General features: G+C 30.9%; 1 protein-coding gene across 1 annotated transcript in view; it reads left to right on the plus strand.

Annotated features, from left to right (window-relative positions):
* Positions 1-3251: 3251 nt before the first annotated feature.
* LOC132748454 (hsp90 co-chaperone Cdc37-like) overlaps positions 3252-20386 on the plus strand; it is a 34574-nt gene continuing 17439 nt past the window's right edge. Inside the window, exons 1-2 of the mRNA XM_060738073.1 lie at positions 3252-3388; positions 17478-17611. Coding sequence (XP_060594056.1) covers positions 3350-3388; positions 17478-17611 — 173 coding nt within the window. The 5' untranslated portion in view covers positions 3252-3349. The remainder of the gene's footprint in view (positions 3389-17477; positions 17612-20386) is intronic.

Consider the following 20386-nt stretch of genomic DNA (forward strand, 5'->3'; position numbering starts at 1 on the left):
AAAATAAATTAGATCAACGACCAAATACTAGTAAACATACGTGTGTGTAATAAGAAAAGGCAAGCTTGATTTGCTTGAGAAATAACAATATCCCGAGGAAAATAACAATCTGACTTAAGTTAAGATCTTCTAAAGTTTACAAAATTAGGAAAATAATTAAACTGTAATCGTATTTTGCTAACTCAATGCACGGACTTTAATTGATAATAAATCCGTGCTCAATGTATATAAAATGAAACATCATAATTATATATATAAGTATAGAATAACTCAGTTGTCGTGTCTCATTAAAAAAATCTTTAAATTACAGAACAGAAATATACACGTTAAAGTCTTTTTAAAAATATTTTAATCAATTACGATCAAATGTGCTTAATTAATTAAATAATAGTTCATTCTATTTTTTTTATTGTATAACGATGACTCTTCTCTATTGGTACTGTTATTTAGATCTGCATTAGGTCAACAAAAATAAAAGTATTTTACAAGAGCAAAGTATTTACTGGTAATCCAAAAAAGACAAGAATGCTACATTTTGTATTAGAAAATTCGAGAACTTGTCAGAAAATATAAAACATGAATATCGCAACGAGCTGTTGAAGAACAAATTTGAAATGCAAGTTCCTTACAAAGGACCACTAACAATATTACGTATAAGGGGCAGAGTTAAAAGATTAAAGCTTCTTAGAAGACAGACACTATTTGCAGACGACGCAAAATTATATTATATCATAAATGGACACAAAGACTAAGTCTTCAGGACAAAAAAAAGGAGTAAAATTATGCATATTGGACAAAGTACACACTGTTACTTTGTCATAAAGAATGGAATAACACAATTACAATATCTGTAAAACCCAATAGGTTAGTGAGAAAAAACGACCTGGGCGTGATCTTTGACTACAAATGACATAAAACAAACACGTACATACATTTTACAAATTACAATTATACCGGGAAATAAAACAAATTAATACATAAAAATATAACATAACAACAATAATTAATTAATCAATAGACAAGATTAAATGAAATATACTGACTTACATAAAATTGGTTTATGTGTTGACCTTCTATGTTTTCTGACCTGAATTTCGTTTCATATTTAATTCTACATTAAATATATATTGTTTCATATTTAATTCTACATTAAATATATATTGCATGCAGTACCTTTAAACTTGATTGTAAGGCCCCGTCTACTTAGTGTACTGACCAATTGACTACATATTGTCAAACAGTCTTAGAAATAAACTCATAGTATCAACATCTCGTATTCTCTGCATCCACACCAAATAAACAAACATAAAACAGTTTTCAGGTTCAACTTTTTATCAAAATATTGTATATTAATACACCTTTTACTATAAATAGTAAACAAATCGATCAGGATTTCAACTTATTGTGATTGTAATGTGAACGATTAGGTATTGGTCTAAAATCAAATCTATAATTGACCTACTGAAGACGCGCACGTGCAGCTAACGGTCACATTTGTAACTTTTTTTATTGAAAGGAGAAAACAACGGGAACCACTGGTTCTTGAATCATTCATGGAAAGTAACTCTGCATCTGAGCTCAGAATGGCTCGATCATTTTCCATTTTATTATTATTTCATCTAATTTTAGCATAGAATTATTTGTGTGTACTTATTCCCAGATTTATTCTTCTTTGTTTGAAATGTACTTGAACAGAATTACATTAAAAACTTTGTAATGTTTATATCAATCTGAAATGGAAAATAGGTGAATTAAAAATGAAACATAGCTAAATTGATAGCGAATATGTTTTAACATCCAGATTTATGTTTCAAAGTGAAGATGCCAATAAAGTAAAAGTTTTGTCTATTCTGAAACCCATTTAATAACAACACATCATCAAAGTTGAAAACTCTAGTTGGCAACAGTCACGTATCTTACTTTTTGGGACATTAATCGTACTGGTAAAAGCAAACTGCATCATTTATATGAAAAAAAGTGTCCCTTTTATACGATGTGACAGTCATCACTTTTAAAACAATACTAGTACAGCGAGCATGCATTTATAAAAGCTATCCACTGGAACACCAAATGTTTTTGTTTGCAAGTTCAACTTCACTGTTATTTCTTCACAAAATCCGTCTTCGACATTACATAAATTAAGGTTTTATTGGAAATCAGCATTAAAATTCAATTAAAGCATTAAATTACTAATTATTATTTAAAAAAAATATTTGAAACTTTAGAGATCTGACATTTTATAAATTGAACAATTTTACACGAGTTCTCTTGTAATATGTAATATTATTAAATAAGCTCAAAAAACTTAAACTACTGCAGAAAGCAAAAATACTTGGCTAACATAATAACATAAAATTAATAAACGAACGTCGTTTGTCGCCAACTTTGGTAACTTCTGATTAAATAGAGAAAAACAGAATCCCTAATCTAAAAAAGCCCATCACGGCAAAATTGTTAAATGTTGCAGGCTCGGTTTGGTTGAGCCTGTTCATGGACGGTACTGGAAAGTGCAAGTAACCGCCCACGCCCCTAGCATCGGCTTAAGCATATTCAACATTTAAACACAAAACTGGTGAAATTTTGAATTTAAAAACATCCGCTGATGTGTTCATACGGCGGTCATCATGGAACCTTCAATGTGGCACAGTAGTGTCATTCCATGAAAAGCGGCGTAGGGTCCCCAAGTAAAAGAATGCGTGTGCCCTAAACATGAAAGCAATGGGCAGGACAAATATAAAATGGAATTAAGAAAGGGGATTTGAGGTTATGAAGCCTGCATATCACAGACAAGACGTCAAAAGAAAAATTTAAAAAGCAGGCAATACGTACATCCTAAGGGTGATTATACAGTATTCAAGTTGGAATACTGGAACCACTCAAGTTCAAAGATGCCAATACAAGAAACTAAAAATACCATATAATATGTATACACAACGATAATGTCGTGCTGAACGATCTTCAAGGATCGAAATTATAACATCATTGATTTAAATGTACGGGGAGACATTTTACAGTCGCCACACGCCATGTGACAATGAAATAGAGAAAAATAGAAACCCTAAAGAAAGCTACAAAAAAAAACTCTTAACGTCTTGACACGAATTGGGGCATCTGTCTCAATTTCATGCAACTTTTAACACGAATATGTAAAAAAAAAACAAATAAAAAAAACAACATTAGTAGTGAAAACTATAATATATTATTGCAACTTATCAGGAATTTAGTAGTGTTTTGCCCGTATGTTAGTCACGATATAAAAAGTATAACGTACGGATTCACTAAATTCTAGACTTCCGGTTCCGTTTAAACCGAAAATTCGCGAGTTTTAACAAATTTTATTTTATTGAAAATGTCAACAATTAATTACAGCAAATGGGATCACATCGAGGTAAAGTGAATGAAATAGATGTAGACTTTTTACATATTATACTTGTTTTGTTTTATTCTTGTAATTTTTGAAACCGACAAATTGTTTACTTGTAACAGAATTTTCTAGAAGTTTTTAACTTCTGTGTTTTTTGTATCATGTTAACTTATCAGTTGTTTCTAAGCTCTGTTACGTCCTCTTTAATATGGGCAAAGATTCAAAGCGAGTTTATTGAGAGAAATTACAGTTCAAATACTTTTCACTTACATGAAATTATGCAAAGCCTATGAACGGGGAAGTCAGTAAAATAATTTTTCATTTTAATCCAACATTTTCCATTTTTAAAGTGCCATTCTGTATCAATGCACTGCTTCTGTTTATTCTGGATCAATGTCCTATTATGGTCCCCATAGAAGTCGGAAGGGAACCAGTCTACACATCCGTTTTCAATCAGAATTCCTCGGCTTTTATATTTGTACCTTGCAGTAAAGTCAAAAAATTGCGATTGGGTTTAATTGGAATACACCGCCGTTTATCATTGGGATATGGCACCCAACTAGAAATGATACTGAAAATTTCGCTGATAGGTATAGAATTCTATATAGTTTTTTGTTTTTGAATATACACTTGTAGTCAATAGAGAAGCAAGCCAAAGTCGGGGCGGCTTCTCGGCCCCGGGCTTTGACTTCCGCTATTGTTCCGTTATCCGATTACCCTGCCTATTATCATTGATAAGATAAGATAATCTTTATTTATAGTAGGTTACATAAAACAGGGCTGCCGATTTTCCGCAGTTTCGCGGAAATCCGCGGATTTCGTGAGCTGAATCATTTTTGAGATCGATGTAAATCCGACAAAGACAATAAATTAATTCGTCATATTTTATACAGTACCCAAAAACCGGCACGCTTCGGCTTTTATCCTTACGCTAGCCGCCCATGGTACATCTGTAAGCGCTTTCCTCATTGGTCAAATCGAGTCTTTTCCGGCATTCTATTTTAGAATAACCAATCAAATTACAGTTTACATTGTCGCTCTTGTCTGTTGTCAAAATGCGTCAAAATGTCAGATATTTGTTTTGAGGGCTGATGAAAACCTGAAGTCCAACTAAAGTGTCTCTGAATGGCTTTAAAGGCAACCAAGGAAGTCAAATTTAGAGTCCAGGAAATTGATTTTAGGGCATACCAAATCATCAGAATCCAGGAGCTTCCCCTGGGCCCCCACCGGGCTCTGCCCTGGACCCGCAATGGGGGCTTGTGCAGCCCCCTTGACCCCCGGCATATTTTCCTCTGATTTTGCAATTTGCTGTTGCCAGCCCTGATAAAACATATAAACATTAGCTATATAAGCTATTTTCCAACATAACTGACTATCCTTTAACAATACAAACAAACAATCTGTATAAAAGAAAATATATAAAAGTATTAAGAAGATCAATGTACATTTATGAGTGACTCTGTAAAACAAATAAGATTTATGTGAAAATATAAATATGGGTACCGTAACAGACTTCCCGAAAGTTGAAAAAAACTGTCAGACATTCGGTCTGACAAACCACGAAAATCTGTCGGACTGAAACAAAATCTGTCGGACCAAATAAAATTGATCAAAATCAAAGAAAAACTTGTGTTTGTATTTCTAAGACACTTTTTGTTTTTATTTTTTCGCCGTAAAAATCGGCATAATCCGTACAGCGCATTTTCATCTCCTCCCTGTCATACACCAATGATTCATGGTTCTGCTTCCATTTTTCATTAAATTTTGTCTCAGGTCTATTCTTTCCATCCTTTTATTGCTTTTCTGCGCACTCTTCTGACGTATATTTTCGGTTATTCCCAGGTTTGGCACCTTTAGCGACGCCATTTTGTATACATGCGGCTTGGATAAAAGCCGGACAGTCGGACCGATCCGGAATAAAAAATTGTCGGACCTGATCAAAATTTATCGGACATGTCCGTCGGACCGACGTATTTCGGGAAGTCTGCCGTAAGATAGTATTAATTGATTAAAAGCAAATATAACACTACATCAAACATCACAGAAAATTACTTCATACAAGAACTCCATTTTATGTACACAACCCTAAAATCAGAAATAGAAATTTTTTTTTTTTAGAATTTTAAAATTTTTACAATAAATTTAAAATAATAATGATTCAATCTTATTTTAATATGGTTGACCTAAAGTCCAGCATGATGCTTGAGCATATATCAGTAGCAGCATCTGATATATACTCAATCATGAAAATATGGGTGTACAAGCATCATAATAAAATTTGAAATGTTTGTGTAACAGTTGCTGATCTGAGCTGGCCTAGACAAATTCATGGTCTAGGTTAATATATTAGTTAAAACCAAATTAAATTAATAGTAGAAATAAAAAGGTAAAAAAAAAAAATAAATAAACTGTAAAAAGCTTTGAGTTACATTGAAAATGGCGCCGCCCATCTAGAACTGACATTGAAAATTTCATTGATAGCTATAGAATTCTATATACTGTAAAATCATTATTATTCGTGGGGCACGAATTTTCCTGGTTTTCATTGGTAGGTCAATCCACTAATTTAAGATCCGACGAAATTTTATCCCAACAATTACTTCTAACCATGTCTCTATTCTATTCTATGCGTCACCGCTTTTCCGGTAGATTATTGTGTTATGATGGTATACAGATAATCAGGTAAGTGACAGATTAAATCTATAAATAGTTAAAGTTTGCAATATTTAAGAAAATTGAAAGCAAAGTCGATTATATGTCCTGAATATTGTCGTATATACACATCACTGAGACTGCTTAATTGTTGTAGGCTACTCGATTGTGTTATCCAGAATACTTGACACAATCGAGTAAAAATGTGAAACCAGTAAAAAAAATTAGCGCTAATATAAATTGTCAGTTTGCTCTTATTAATTGTTAATAGAATTAAAGAAATCTTTGATATTAATGTCGTAAGTTAAGTACACAAAAAAATAATAAACAATCACTAAAACGGATGAATTGTACATCCTTTTGTCGTCTTTAAATGATCCAGTTTAAATGAATTTTAATCTGTATTTGTGTGACTGCTATTCCGTAAACATCAAAGACGCTGCCGACTTCTTAGTAGATCCGCACAATCACGTGTTATTTACTCATATTAATTTATATGCATGTAAATTTACACAGACGTTGTGATGTTGCATGTAGCTACTGTCAAATAAAGTAAGACCGATTCAGGGTGTAAACTTTTTAAACTCGCTGGTTAAAACGTGTCAGGGGTCATATAAATTATGCAATGTTTACATCGGCGAATCACAGGGGCAGTGTGTACAATGTAGCTGTATATCATGTCATCTAAATGTGTTAATTGCAGTCAATTATCGGCAATAACTGCTATCTTTATGTTATGCCTAGAGGCAAGGATTAGATTATTGACAAGCACTGTGTGATACGTTCATGCGGTAAGTAAAAATGTGCGGGGATTAATTGTAAGATTACTTTTCATTAGGTTATTTATTTTTTATGCCCCCGGGCATGTAGTAATTGAACCGTCCGTCTGTCTGTCTGTCAGCACTCACGATAGGGTATATGTTGGGTACTGAATACCCAACAACTACCAATCCTACTCACTCCGTATGTATTGTTGGGTATTTTCTTTGAGTGTTGGGTACCCTTTTTACACAGTAAAATACCCAACAAGAATACAAATGTAAGAACGTCCGTCCGTCTGCAAGGGGTCATTTGGGTCAAGGTCTATGTCACCAATGTCAAGGTCACCAATGTTAAAAATAGATTTTTACAGGTTTATTAACCATATTCTATAGACAGATGTCATTTATAATTGATAGGAACATAAAATTTGATGGAGTTAGTGGTCAGTTGAGTCAATGTCACCAGTGCTAAAAATTGATTTTTACACTTTTGCTCATACAGCCTTTATTTATTGACAGATATATTTCATATTTGGTAGGAAGATAACTTGCATGGTATTCATCCTTTTGATTGAGTTAGGGATCAGTGTGTCAAGGTCACTAGTGCTCAAAATAGATTTTTACACTTTTGCCCATACAGGCCTTATTTATTGACAGGTGTATTTCATATTTGATAGGAAGATAACTTTGATGGTATTCTTCCTTTTGATTGAGTTAGGGATCAGTGTGTCAAGGTCACTAGTGCTAAAAATAGATTTTTACACTTTTGCCCATACAGCCTTTATTTATTGACAGATATATTTCATATTTGGTAGGAAGATAACTTGCATGTTATTCTTCCTTTGGATGGAGTTAGGGGTCAGTTGGGTCAAGGTCACAAGTGCTAAAAATAGATTTTTGCACATACAGCCTTTATTTATCGACAGATTTAATTCATATTTGGTTGGAAGATAACTTGCATGGTATTCTTCCTTTGGATGGAGTTAGGGGTCAGTTTGGTCAAGGTCATCAATGCTCAAAATAGATTTTAACATTTTTGCCCATACAGCCTTTATTTATTGACAGGTGTATTTCATATTTGGTAGGAAGCTAACTTGCATGATATTCTATAGGTGTCAGTGGGTCAAGGTCAAGGGTGCCAAGTATAGATTTCTTACATTTATATATATTTGATAAAGTTGAATATTTATCACTTCACAAGTCATAGCAATAGCAATGACTTGGCAACTTATATATTTCACAATTACAAAATGCCATGACTCTGTCAAGCTATATAACTTGTGTTTACAATTTTTTGCCAATGTTTCTGTCCATTACTGTGTAAGTGAATGGGTAAACATTTTTTGAAATATTGCTACTGACAAGAATCGGAGCCGGGGGGCATTTGTGTTTAACAAACACGTTCTTGTTTTACAAGAAAATGAAAATCCACGAATTTAAGAACCCACGAAAAGGCCCGTTTTGATAAAACCACGCAATTTCATGCCCATGAATATAAGTGAATTCGCAGTTTTATTTAATTGTTTTTTTTATTGATTTCCTGTTAAATATACACATGTAGTCTATAGCCTGGCAAGCCAAAGCCCAGACCTGCTTTGCAATGGGCCTTTGACTTCCTTGTATAATCAATTTCTTCATAAATTTCTAGAAATTTTATTAATTAGTTTTCCTTTTATGGCTAAGAGGTTGCCTTAAAGGGTTGAGGCATCAGAATTACAGCCACTGTTTATCTCTGCGTGATGGTAAGAGGTAAGGGTTCAAATAACTGGAGTTTATGAATCTCTTTGCTCCAGCAGGTGAATTTGTTTTGACCCTTGGTGTTGCTTTAAGTTTGTAACACCTGATTTTTTTCACATCTGTATAATTCAATCAGTAGAAAAATATCAATGATAGTAGATCAATTCAATATAATTTCTATCAATGACAGCTCTACACTGGGGTCAATAACAAACTCGGGTAAGCAAATACAATGGCCAGTTCTTGCTTCATTAATTTAGGGAAAAAATTAGGTTAAAGCCCTTTTAATACATTTGTTTTTATTTGAATTTTACTGTTAGAGATTAGCAAATTTTGAGTGTTATTATTTTTGTACAGGCATCTTTTTTGAGCATTTAATTAATATATCATTTTTATCTGATTTGAACAACAGAATTTGTAAGTTTATGGATCAAAACACATTTGGTTATTAATTTATAAAATGTAATCATTATAAGATAAGCAACTCTGCTTGAACTATTTATTAACAGATGTGTAAGTTACTTCCTCTTTATAGTGCCTTCCTCACCCTCCCTTCTTTAAATGTGTACCTTATGTGCTTTTTTTATGTATGCATATACTATGCCTATTTTAAAATGTTCAAAAAGCTACCTAAGGTAACTAGCATCAAAAAGTTGCAGTAGGTATTGAGGAAAAAATTCCCATCCACTTAAAAATGACTACAAACAAGGATATTGTGTCATACATTGTATAAACATGTATGTGCATGTATGATATACTTGTGAAAGTTTGTGTTGATTTTTCAGCTGTTTTTGTTTGGGTTTAAATAGTGATTCCATAAAACTTTTCTGTATGATTCTTAATTAATTTAATAAAACATGTATATTTCACAATAAGCATTGTCAAGTAAATCAGAGATATTATTTAAATTATATTTATTCCTGGTAAAATTAGATTCGATATATTGGAGCATAAATTTGCATGCTTCACTAGTAACCTATACTAGATTCCTACCATCTACCAAACAAAAATAGAACATATTTTAAGGTTACCATCAAACAAAACACGTTAGAAAATATAAAAAACCTTTTCAGGATAAAGTCTGTTTCTTCTTCTATACAATTTTCATTTTTTTGACCGATTTAAATATTACGAAAAATGGCATTTGAAAAGGTTTCAAATTGAGCTATTATGTCTCATACTAGGTCTAGACTCTAAGGAGACAATATACTGGACAAAACTATTCCTAATACATATTTGTGGTAATTATTTGCATATATATGAAGTTTGGTTTTAAAAACGTACATTTGCATCCTCTTGAATGATACGCTTCTATTGGTAGTATTTTCTTTGATTATATATGTGGAACTGCACTTTCAGTGAGAAATATTTCAGTAAGAAAAAAGTTGTTTCCAAAAGGAAAAGTCTACAAGCAACCTTGTCTTAATTAAATTATTTCCTGTTATTTCATCTTTTTGTTGTAAAATATCATGGCTAATTATAATTTAACGCTGTTCACTCTTTTACAGGAAGTAACTTTTAGCTACATTGTATTTTGATACTCTTTCATGAAAAATCTGGAGAGAAAATACAGAACTAGGTGTCATTCCAGAGAACTAACACCCAATGCAGTATTTTTATACATGTATATTTATGTGGCATAGCAATCAGTAATAATATTATTATAATATCACAGCTGATGTTCATGAGTGAAGAAAATGTACTTTTTCAGTTTGGCCTTACATGCCAAACATATAAATTTTCTATTAATTTCATGTTTATTTGTGAATATTAAGTAATTTTGACTAGAGCTGTCATCGATTGTTTTTTTTGTTGATCAATAATAGATATACATTTCAAAACATTGATAATTTTGAATAATTGATTTAATGTCCAGAACTTAAAAAAAATCACCAAAAACATTATACAGAAGCAAGTGTCCATGTCTAACACTATGCTATTGTTACATAACAGAAATATTTCATAGCAATGATGACAAAAAATTCATACAAACAAGACACTAAACAGAACATGTATATATTTTACTGAAATTATTTAAACAGGTATAAAAGTGAATGACAGACAAGGTAATTATCAATACATATCTGTCATCTGATATCAATATATTATTGATATGCCTTGCACTGAATCAATGACGCTCTAATTTTCAGGCATCGAAAAATATTTCCAGAGTCACTCGTCCTGCAGGATGAGTAGCTTCTAAATGCAATGTGCAGGCAATGTTTTTGTACTCGTCTTTTATTGAGTTCTCTTAAATTCTACTCGTAAATACATGCGGACGAGTAGAATTATAAATCTCTGATTTTGACTGATTATTGTAAATTTAAAGTCAGTATGATATATCAGCATGAAACATCATAATACCTTGCTGACAATGAGGTGCCCCTTGGGTATCTTAGCCAGAGCATTGCCAGTTCTAGTTAATATAAGATCTATATTTTGATTAAAAATGGTCAATTTTGTGGGTTTTGTATTAGTTATTTATATTAGGTAAAGATTATTTTACAAATAACGGCTGTTTCCCTTAGCCCAAAACAGGTTTATTTTCCCAATGCGCATTAAATTTTGTCTTTTATAAATTAAAATTTACTTTTTGCAGTTGAACTTTTTTGAACTCTTTTGTGTTTTACAGTTATTATTAGGCATACTTAAGCTGGTGTTGATGGCTGTTTTTGTATTTTTTGATCGCAGATCAGGAAATACAATGCTGACATTCAATCTCTGGAACAGAATTTCAAAACAAACCTTCCCAAACAGCGTAAAACTAGCAATGTAAAAGAAAGAAATATATTTTTTATTTTGTTACAAGTATTCAACAAGTTGTCAACTTTGCAGTGTTGATAGGGTGACCTCATTTGTTTCCATTTTGATTTTTAAAGGATGTTTTTTGTAGTGGATCATTCTGAACTACATTGTTTGTAGTGAAAATGTTTGTTTTGGAAACCATTGTAAAGTTTCATGAACTGTTATAGGAACTGTCACAAATCAAGCATCCTTTTCCTTAGGATTTTATGACTCAAGCTTACTAAATGTGAACCAAATGTCATTGTATTTGTTGTCACAAGAATTTTGTGTATACTTTTATCTTCTTCATCATGATACAGTTTTCAAATATACATTTGTATCTATTCAGTTAAGGCTAGGTTTTACATTGACTGTTTCAGGGTGGCCATCCCATGTGACTAAATGTGACATCAGAAATGATATATGAAGTTTTGTAGTGGCACATATAAACAGATTGATACAAATTCCTATTTCTAGAGTAGTTTTCTCTTTTTTGAGCTTGGAAAATATGAATTGGTATCTGTTTATATGTTTGCCGGAATTCAACTCAATATGATTTTTGATGTCACAGGTCATTTTGGATGGCAACCCATATGGAATTGAAAAACTCAAACAAATTTCCTCATTTTGACTTCATAATAATTTACTTTGATAAAAAATAAATAGAAACAATAACAAAACAAGATAATTCATAGCAACAGAATGACACAAATAGACAATTAAAAACAAAATGTAATTGTTACTTGGCTAAATTTTTAAAATATGTTGAATGGAACTTTGATGTTAGCATTGGAAATGATGCACACAATGTTTATCTTAAAACAATGCACACTATTTTTATTTTAAGGTGAAAAACAATACACTCTTTTATTTTGAAGTTGCACAATGAGTTGTTTGAAATTTAATCATTGAAGTAAATCTTTTAAGTCCATTTAGAGGTTTGTTTTCCGTCCAGGTCTTCTGTGAATGCTGATGGTCGTAAATCTCTTGTTGAATTTGGATTTGAAGGCTGTTAAATATTAGGGTCCAGCCCCAACTGATTCAGGATGTCGTAGGTTGTTCCATTCTAATTCATTGCTCTCATGCAGATAAAAAATGGGATGTTCATCATGCTGCATTGAAGGATCATACGAGCATTTTCATTTCCTGAAACAAAAGAAATTATAAATTATCAGAATGAATATTTTTGTGAAGAATCTTTATTTTCAAACCAGTGATAAAAATGAAGAACAATTTTAGACTTTGGAACTATATTACTAATTATAAAATATTTTCAAAGCATGTAGTACATTATTTGTTCATTTTTTGTCAGAAATAATATTCGCTTTCAACAATGGTTTAGGTAATTATAAGTCAGGGAGAAAATGTTAAACCATTAAAGTTATAAAGAGTTAAAAATGATAGAATAAAACTGAAATTACATGATTTTCTTCTCTTTTTTAATTTTTTTTTTTTTTAAACAAAATATATTATCTGTATTATATATACTGTATATAAAATGTGCAGTTTTCAAATTTATGTGTAAAAAAGAGACCTATCCTGTTGTAGGTTACTAGTACCATAGTTAAGTTGAAAAAAAAAAATATTAAAAAAAAAAAAGAAAATATTAAAAGAAAATATTTAAAAAAAGGAAAATATTAAATAAAAAAAAGCGAGAAAAAAAAGATGTATTCAATGGTTGAAAATGAGGAGCACATTTAATAATAAATGATAGTTACAAAATAATAAAAATTAAATCTTACCTTGCATTGCTGCCATGTATAGATACTGATTGTTTATGCCACCTCCATTTCCACCAAACAATGACGAACTGGCCGTCCCAGAACTGGCCTGGCTGTAAGCCATAGCCAACAAACAAGCAGCAAGAACAAAAATCACAGCCTTCATCATTTTAAATTTTAGAATTTTTTTTGTTTCCTCTAAAAGAATCGAAACGTTTGTTCGAAGTGAACACTACGGAGCTCAGAAGTCAATTGCTGGTGTAAGAGGAAATTTGTGTGCCTTTTATACTGAGTCTTAAAGATGGGTCAGTAGTGTCGTAAGGACATAAATCTTGTGGCTTTAGACAATAAGTAATTTATTTCATCAAGACATAATTATTAGTAGGAGTCATGTTTTACCTTCAGGGTGAAAAAATTATGCAGAAAGCTGTCAATCAGCGTGTTCATGTATAATACTTTGTAAGGTTTTGTACTAATATTCGCACATTTTTGTGGAGTAAATTTCTATTTAATTACCCTGTCATATAGTTGTTACTGTAATTAACAGTACTCTTATGCTAAATAACAATCTTGATTAATCTGGTTAAATCGTGTGGTCAAAAAAAAATGCAGGCGAGGGTGTTTTTTTGGTTTTTACTCACCAAATACGTGACTTAGAAGTCACAACATAAACAAATTTATTGTTGTTCGTTGTTTTTGGTTGTTTTTTAAAGAAAAGAATTATTTAATCTTTTTCATTATTACATTCCTGTCATTTTTCTTAAATTGGTCACCTGGGCATGATATTGTCAGGTTTTTCAAGTGGCATATTATTAATTTATTATAGAAGGACTCTTGGTGAAGACAGAAATAAAGTTGAATAGTTTCATACAATGTATTAGTTTATACAAATTTGTTTTAGTTTGATTGTGTTAATTGGAATCTATAAGCTTATTGAAACACTTTGGAATCCATTCCTGGAAGCTGTAAACTTAGCAATGAATGTAGTTTCTTGCTCAAGGAAACAACGGCTTGCCCCTAACAGGTTTGAACACACACGGTCAGCAATCTTTAGATTACTAGTCCGAAGAGTTAACCACTTAGCCATGGTGCCACAATGTATAAATAAATACAGACAAATGTTATCCTGCTTTGTTTGTTTTGTATAATTTAAATTCCCATATGTTTAAATAATAGAAAATAAAGTCTTGCCATTCGAAATATGGTGGTAGAGAGAATTGAAAAAAAAATTGACCTCATTTTAGTTGAAATTTTAATTTTGTTGTTTCCTAAACTACATTATCTTTCTTACTAATAGTTTATGAAAAGAATGAACATAAATGTCTGTACAACATGTACATCTGATTGTAAAGCTTTACAAGATGCTAGATTATCTTTTATGTAATTGTATTTCAAAATTCTTGTAAATTAAATTGAAAAATACAATTTTAATATTTTTTTGCAAATTTACTTAACAATTACTTGTAAATGAACAGTACAAAAACAAAAAAAAACAACGACAGATAACATCAAGTATTTCTGAAGAAGACAAATTTTGAAAGCTAAAGAAAAGTGTTTGTTTTTATTGAACTGATTGATTATATAATTATATTAGTAAATGAACATATTATTAGTCTGACCGTTTTTTCCATTTTATGTACATGTATATAAATTGTATAGAACTTTTACATTTATGGAGCATGATTGCCGGGTAGCTGTCGTAGTCCACGTGAAACAAACTTCAATAAATCTCAGAATACTTAATTGATTATCATAACACCAGGGCTTATCCTGAGTTACATTCATTTTCAGCTTGGAAATTTTGTCAAATTCCTTCTAATATAACACAGTCATGTATTTTTTCCCTCTGTTAAGAGTTTAGTATTTTTCGGAACATTGCATTTTGTTTTACAAAAACAAGAAACGGACAACAACAAAAATTTATTTTGGAAGTGAAGCATTGGTTAATTACGCTTTTCTTTTTCACAAAGATTTGGTAAAAAAAAATCTACAAAACTTTTGATGACCTGAAGATAAGAACTCCTTTTTCTGCTTTTAAACAATAACGATTATTTTTAGCCCTGAACCAGCTGAACTTTATGTACACTGGATTTGGTGTGTTCTTTTAATTTGGAGCAGTCTGTCATATGTTTAAGGGAATTTGATATACCCGGTAATATAAAAAAATGAGCTACCAACAGAAACAAGCATCAGATCAAGCTGCACAGCTGTACTTTGTCAATACTACATCGTACATGTAGTAGCAACGAAAGTCTAAAAAACTTGTAAAGGGTAAGGAAATTGTTAATATTAAAGTCTGTAGGTATTTTTTCACAGGTTAGGGAAACAACCCTGCCCTTAATTTTGGGGGAAAATTACATCATAGGTTTGCAAAAGGGGAAGAAAAAACTTAATGTAAATTAATTTTTTGGGGAAAACTGCATGATTTTAAAGAATTTTTCTTTGGGAATGGCCCCTGCTTTAGAAGGAAAAAAGGCTGTGACTGTCTTAATCACACTTCAATGTGAGTCGACTAATTTACAAGCACTTTGTGACCTCACTTACTTTAAGGTTATAGTCATGTGATTCTTTTTCGAAACAAAGTGACAATTGAAAAACTTCCCAATTGACCAGGCGAATGACAGCATAGTGACAATAAATGTGGTAATAAAAAATATCGCTGACCGAAAACCAATGGTTGGGCTGGATATTAGCATAATGTAGACGGGGGCAAGTTGTATCGAATAATTATCGGCATTAAATAAGTATAATATCTGTATATTAATTAGCAATTTTTGAGAAGTATCTTATGTTAGATGTATACATAATGACATGGGCTATGCTACAATTAACTGAGGTGTTTCGTTAAAATCCCATCCATCAAGACAGTATTTGCATATAATTCTGGTTTAAACTGGATGAAACCTAGTACAACCGGAAAATGTGACAAACCAGTGACAAGTGCTGTATAATAAATTGTCAGTGAAAATAAGTAAAACATGTTTACCAAAAACGTGATTTAACATATCTGTGTCATATGATACTAGATTAAATGAAATTTTCCTTATTTTTGTCAACATAATTTGCATGCGCATGTCCTGCCTCCAGATTATTTGCTGCCATAAATGTAATTAGACCTTTGAATTAAGAGATTCATAAATATAAATGATAAAGAGAGTGATTAATACTGTTTTACTAAATATGTGTTGCCAACAAGGCATGTGGAATAGTTTTATATAGCAATATATGTTATAAATGTTTATAAAATTTAATGTTCCTTTAACAAAACCATGTTTTTGGTGTTAGCATACATTTTTTATGAACATATATGTAATTGTAAATTAAAATGTTTTTTGATTTCTCTAGATTAAAAAACTTACTTGTATGAAATACTGTACAATTTGTCACACATTTTTATAAACACAATTGAATTGAAGACAAGAATATAATGTAAGCCTCTTTTCTTCAATTTATCATTCTGTTGATTTTAGACATTCATTCACATGAATATACTCTTTCTCAATCAGAATTTAATTGCATATTCCACTGCCTAAGTGCATGTACAAATAAGATTGGTATCTGTCTGGAAACTATAACTGGAAACAAAAAATTAAAAGGTTTCTGAGAATTATAATAAAACTATTTCTGGGGCAAAATGTGCCTTTAAAGTTTTTATGATCTGTAGGGGTGCTGCTTTAAGTGAATTGGTCTGTATTAAATTGGAGGTCTGTAATTCTAATATTTTCTTATTACACTATTATTAATATATTTAGTATAAAACATTACAAATCACAAAAATGTTGTTGGTAAGTGTGTGATACATGTTCCAATATAATAGATCTACATAAATTATAGAAGACAATAAACTGTTCTTAGAACAAAATATTATTTTCATTGAATAAATAAATGTTCATACTACAGCATTTAGAACTGACTATCAACATTTTTCTTTTCAAGATATTTTATAAGATGATATCCAAATGTAATTTAATTTTTTTTTTCTTTCAATATTTAAAAATATTTATGGAAAATGTTCAAATTATAAACCAGTTCACTTTAAGGACTTAAGTTATATCAAAGTTTAAAGTCCATTATGCCTCGGAAAGGCTTTTATTTTGTATTTTTGAAAAGCTTTTTTCTTTTTGAAATTAGTACAGTATAGTGATTTAGTATTTTTCTATGGAAGTCAAATACTACTTTGTTTGTATGTTGCAACTTTTATGACAAATATGTTTCATATTCTGACAAATATGTTTCATATTCAGAGCTACCTTAACTTCAGTTAGAAAGCATCTAAAATGCTCTAAAACCATTAATTAAACTAATTTAAACATTATAAAACTCATATTTACTCTTTCTAAAGAAGGAGGAAACTGTTATTTCTGAGATACAATGTGCTTTTAGATAAAAGTTATTGTAGTTGTTATATACAGTTATGTAGTACAGTTTATTTGTAGTTTCATTTGATATATTTGGTAGATATCTGATGATGAAGATGATACGCATCCAAATATTGACACACCAAGCTTGTTCCGATGGCGACATCAGGCAAGAGTCGAGAAAATGGAAGAAGCAAAAAAAGAAAAGGAGACACTGTCCACCAAGCACCAAAGGTAGATGGAGAAAATTGCCATTTTCTTTGGCTTTTACCTCTGAATAAATAAATTTATTATATACTTATAAATGAAATATTGAGAAATATTGATGAAATAAAATGCGTATTTTCATTTTCCGTATTTTCACTGTAAAAATTTATTTTTCACTGCAGTGAAACATATTTTCCGTATTTTCACTGGTGTCTTGCCGGACTACTTTCTTTTAAATTCTGCCAGTACACAAAATTTAAGGGGAAGTCTTTCAAATTTTAATGTCAAAAAAGAGAAAAATGTATATAATAAACAGAAAATTCAAGTTTTTTCTATAAATACAAGATTTATTTTCATCTTGTGGCATGAAAATTACCATATTTCACTTGTGGCTTGCGCCACTCATGAAATATTTATTTTCATACCACTCGATGAAAATAAATCATGTATTTATAGAAAAAACTTGAATATCCTCTATATATATATATATTACTTTTTGTACGTAAGATGTTTCAGAAAATTCAATGATTTTCTGTAGCCAAGAACTTGTCATGACAACTTCTCTACTGTAAAAGGTGTTCGCAAAGATGTCTTTGTGAGATCCGTAGGTTATATGTTCGCCCATGCAACTTTACAACTTAAAAGAAAAAAAAACTTTGAAATAATTTTAATCAGAAATATTTGTAAGATGAAACTTTCCGCTTGACGTATTTAATGTAAATAATTTTGAAGACAATAATAGCTAGCTATGTTTTGTTTGTCATAAAGGACTGTCAAGGCCTTCTTTATTTAGTGCGTAATGAATATGGACATATGTAAATAACTACTTAATATAGACAATATATGCGGTAATCACTGGCTCGGTTTTATTTATAACTTCTTACAACGAAAATAATATTTTTTAAAGTCATTCCAATTTCATCAGAGTGGTCTGAATAGATTTATAGATATGTATGGTTAACTTTTTTAAGTTTTCAACTAGAAGTATCTCCTTTTTTTCCTTTCATGGTGTTCTTTTCATACAAAGGTTTAAGTTTAGGCCCTCCTGTCCATTGCAGAGTGGTTTAAGTTGTGGAGCATGAGTTTCTTCACCTTCTTTTAATTTTATTGGTACAAACTTTGCTATATGTGAGAAAGGGTCTTCCATGGCAGAAAGTTTATTAAGGTTGTTGACAATGGAGCATCTGTTAGAAAATCCTTAACTTGTTGAATTTCTTTAATGGACTTTTCCAGCTATTATTTTGGAACTGTCCATTCAAAGTTAAGGGATTTTTTTATATTAAATCACTTGTATAATTCTGCAGGATTTGGCAAATTGATAGGTTAAAAAAAATTTTGTTAAATATCTTGTATAAATGTTTTTGTTAGTTCAGAGTTACATGACTGAATATTCAAATTTCATGGGCACCTGTAAAAAGACATTATAATTATATTGTTTTAAAGCATATGAAATCTCAATTTCATGAAATGAAATAATTTATTATGTTTTATTGATATCAAGAGTCTAGTGTCATAATATGAATATAAATGTAAATATACACGAAGATTATGACTGAGAAATGCCCGCTAAAATATTTTAACAAACCCTTGCGCCTATAAATTATTTCTTTGAAAATTTAGATAACACTTATATAAATATTCCGGAATATTCTGACCCTCAGCAAAATGCAGACATGCAAATTTTGTTTCAGTATTCATATTGTCTATCTGTTTTAAATAATTGAATTGACATTTAATTTAAATTCTCTGTGTGAATTGTATAAAATAATTGAGGGGAGGGGTTCATTTTAATTCATTTAAACAATTGGAACACTAGTCAGTTTATCATCTAAATGTCAGGATGGTATGCATATGCCAAAAATTTGACAATTATGGAGTCAGTTGTTATTGTATTAATTAAGAATGTTAGAAATACAAAGGTTGGCATAAAGTTCTTATGTAAAAAAAAAGATGAATTTAGTGAACTTTCACTGTGTAATATTATGCAAAAGAAATGCTGCATTGTGCAACTTCGATGTTTTATTCTTGAAAATTAAGTAACATCAAAAAATGCCTGAATCAAACTTATCTGCTTACTCTAATAGAAGATAGGTATACCAGAATTCAAAAATAGCGTGTATGTCAATTGTGTTTTTGTTCTAATGTTCAATGTAGATGAAACATTGTAGCCAGGATATCATTCCCACAACCTAGGAAAAGAATTGATTTTTCTGGAAAAATTAATACTTGAAATGATGGTTAAATTAAAATGTATAAGCAGTCTATAATATTCACTTAATCATTACTTTCATTTTGATTTATTATAAGATATATTGGACAGTTTTCCTACTATGTTTTATATTTTTACTCACATTTCCACAAAGGATTTGCAAAACCCCCTCCATGGTCGAGGGGTTAAGAGTCGATGACTTCTAATCCAGATACCTCTCCGCCGTGGGTTCGATCCCCGGGAGATGCTTTGGTTTTTAGCGCGGAGGAAGGTAGTTTAGTACTTGTTTAACTCTCCAGGAACGATGGTTAGGAAACTACCAGCCTATATGACTGAAATATACTGTTGGGAAAAGGCGTAAAATGAAACAATCAAACAAAAAAGGATTTGCCCAACTCAGCATTACTTCTGCACACTTTCTACATTATTTTCACATTCCTACATTACAGGATATAAGTGCAAGCTGATTTAATGATATTGAGGCATGTTCCTGTTGTCTGATATACATAATGAGTAAAACAAGCAATTTTATTGACAATTTCTACTTTTGTTACACATACTGGTTTATCTCCATATCAAGATAGCAATGTGAT

The sequence above is a fragment of the Ruditapes philippinarum genome, unplaced genomic scaffold (assembly GCF_026571515.1).
Source record: "Ruditapes philippinarum isolate M1 unplaced genomic scaffold, ASM2657151v2 ctg1209_1_1_1_1, whole genome shotgun sequence".
Taxonomy (NCBI): Eukaryota; Metazoa; Mollusca; class Bivalvia; order Venerida; family Veneridae; genus Ruditapes; species Ruditapes philippinarum.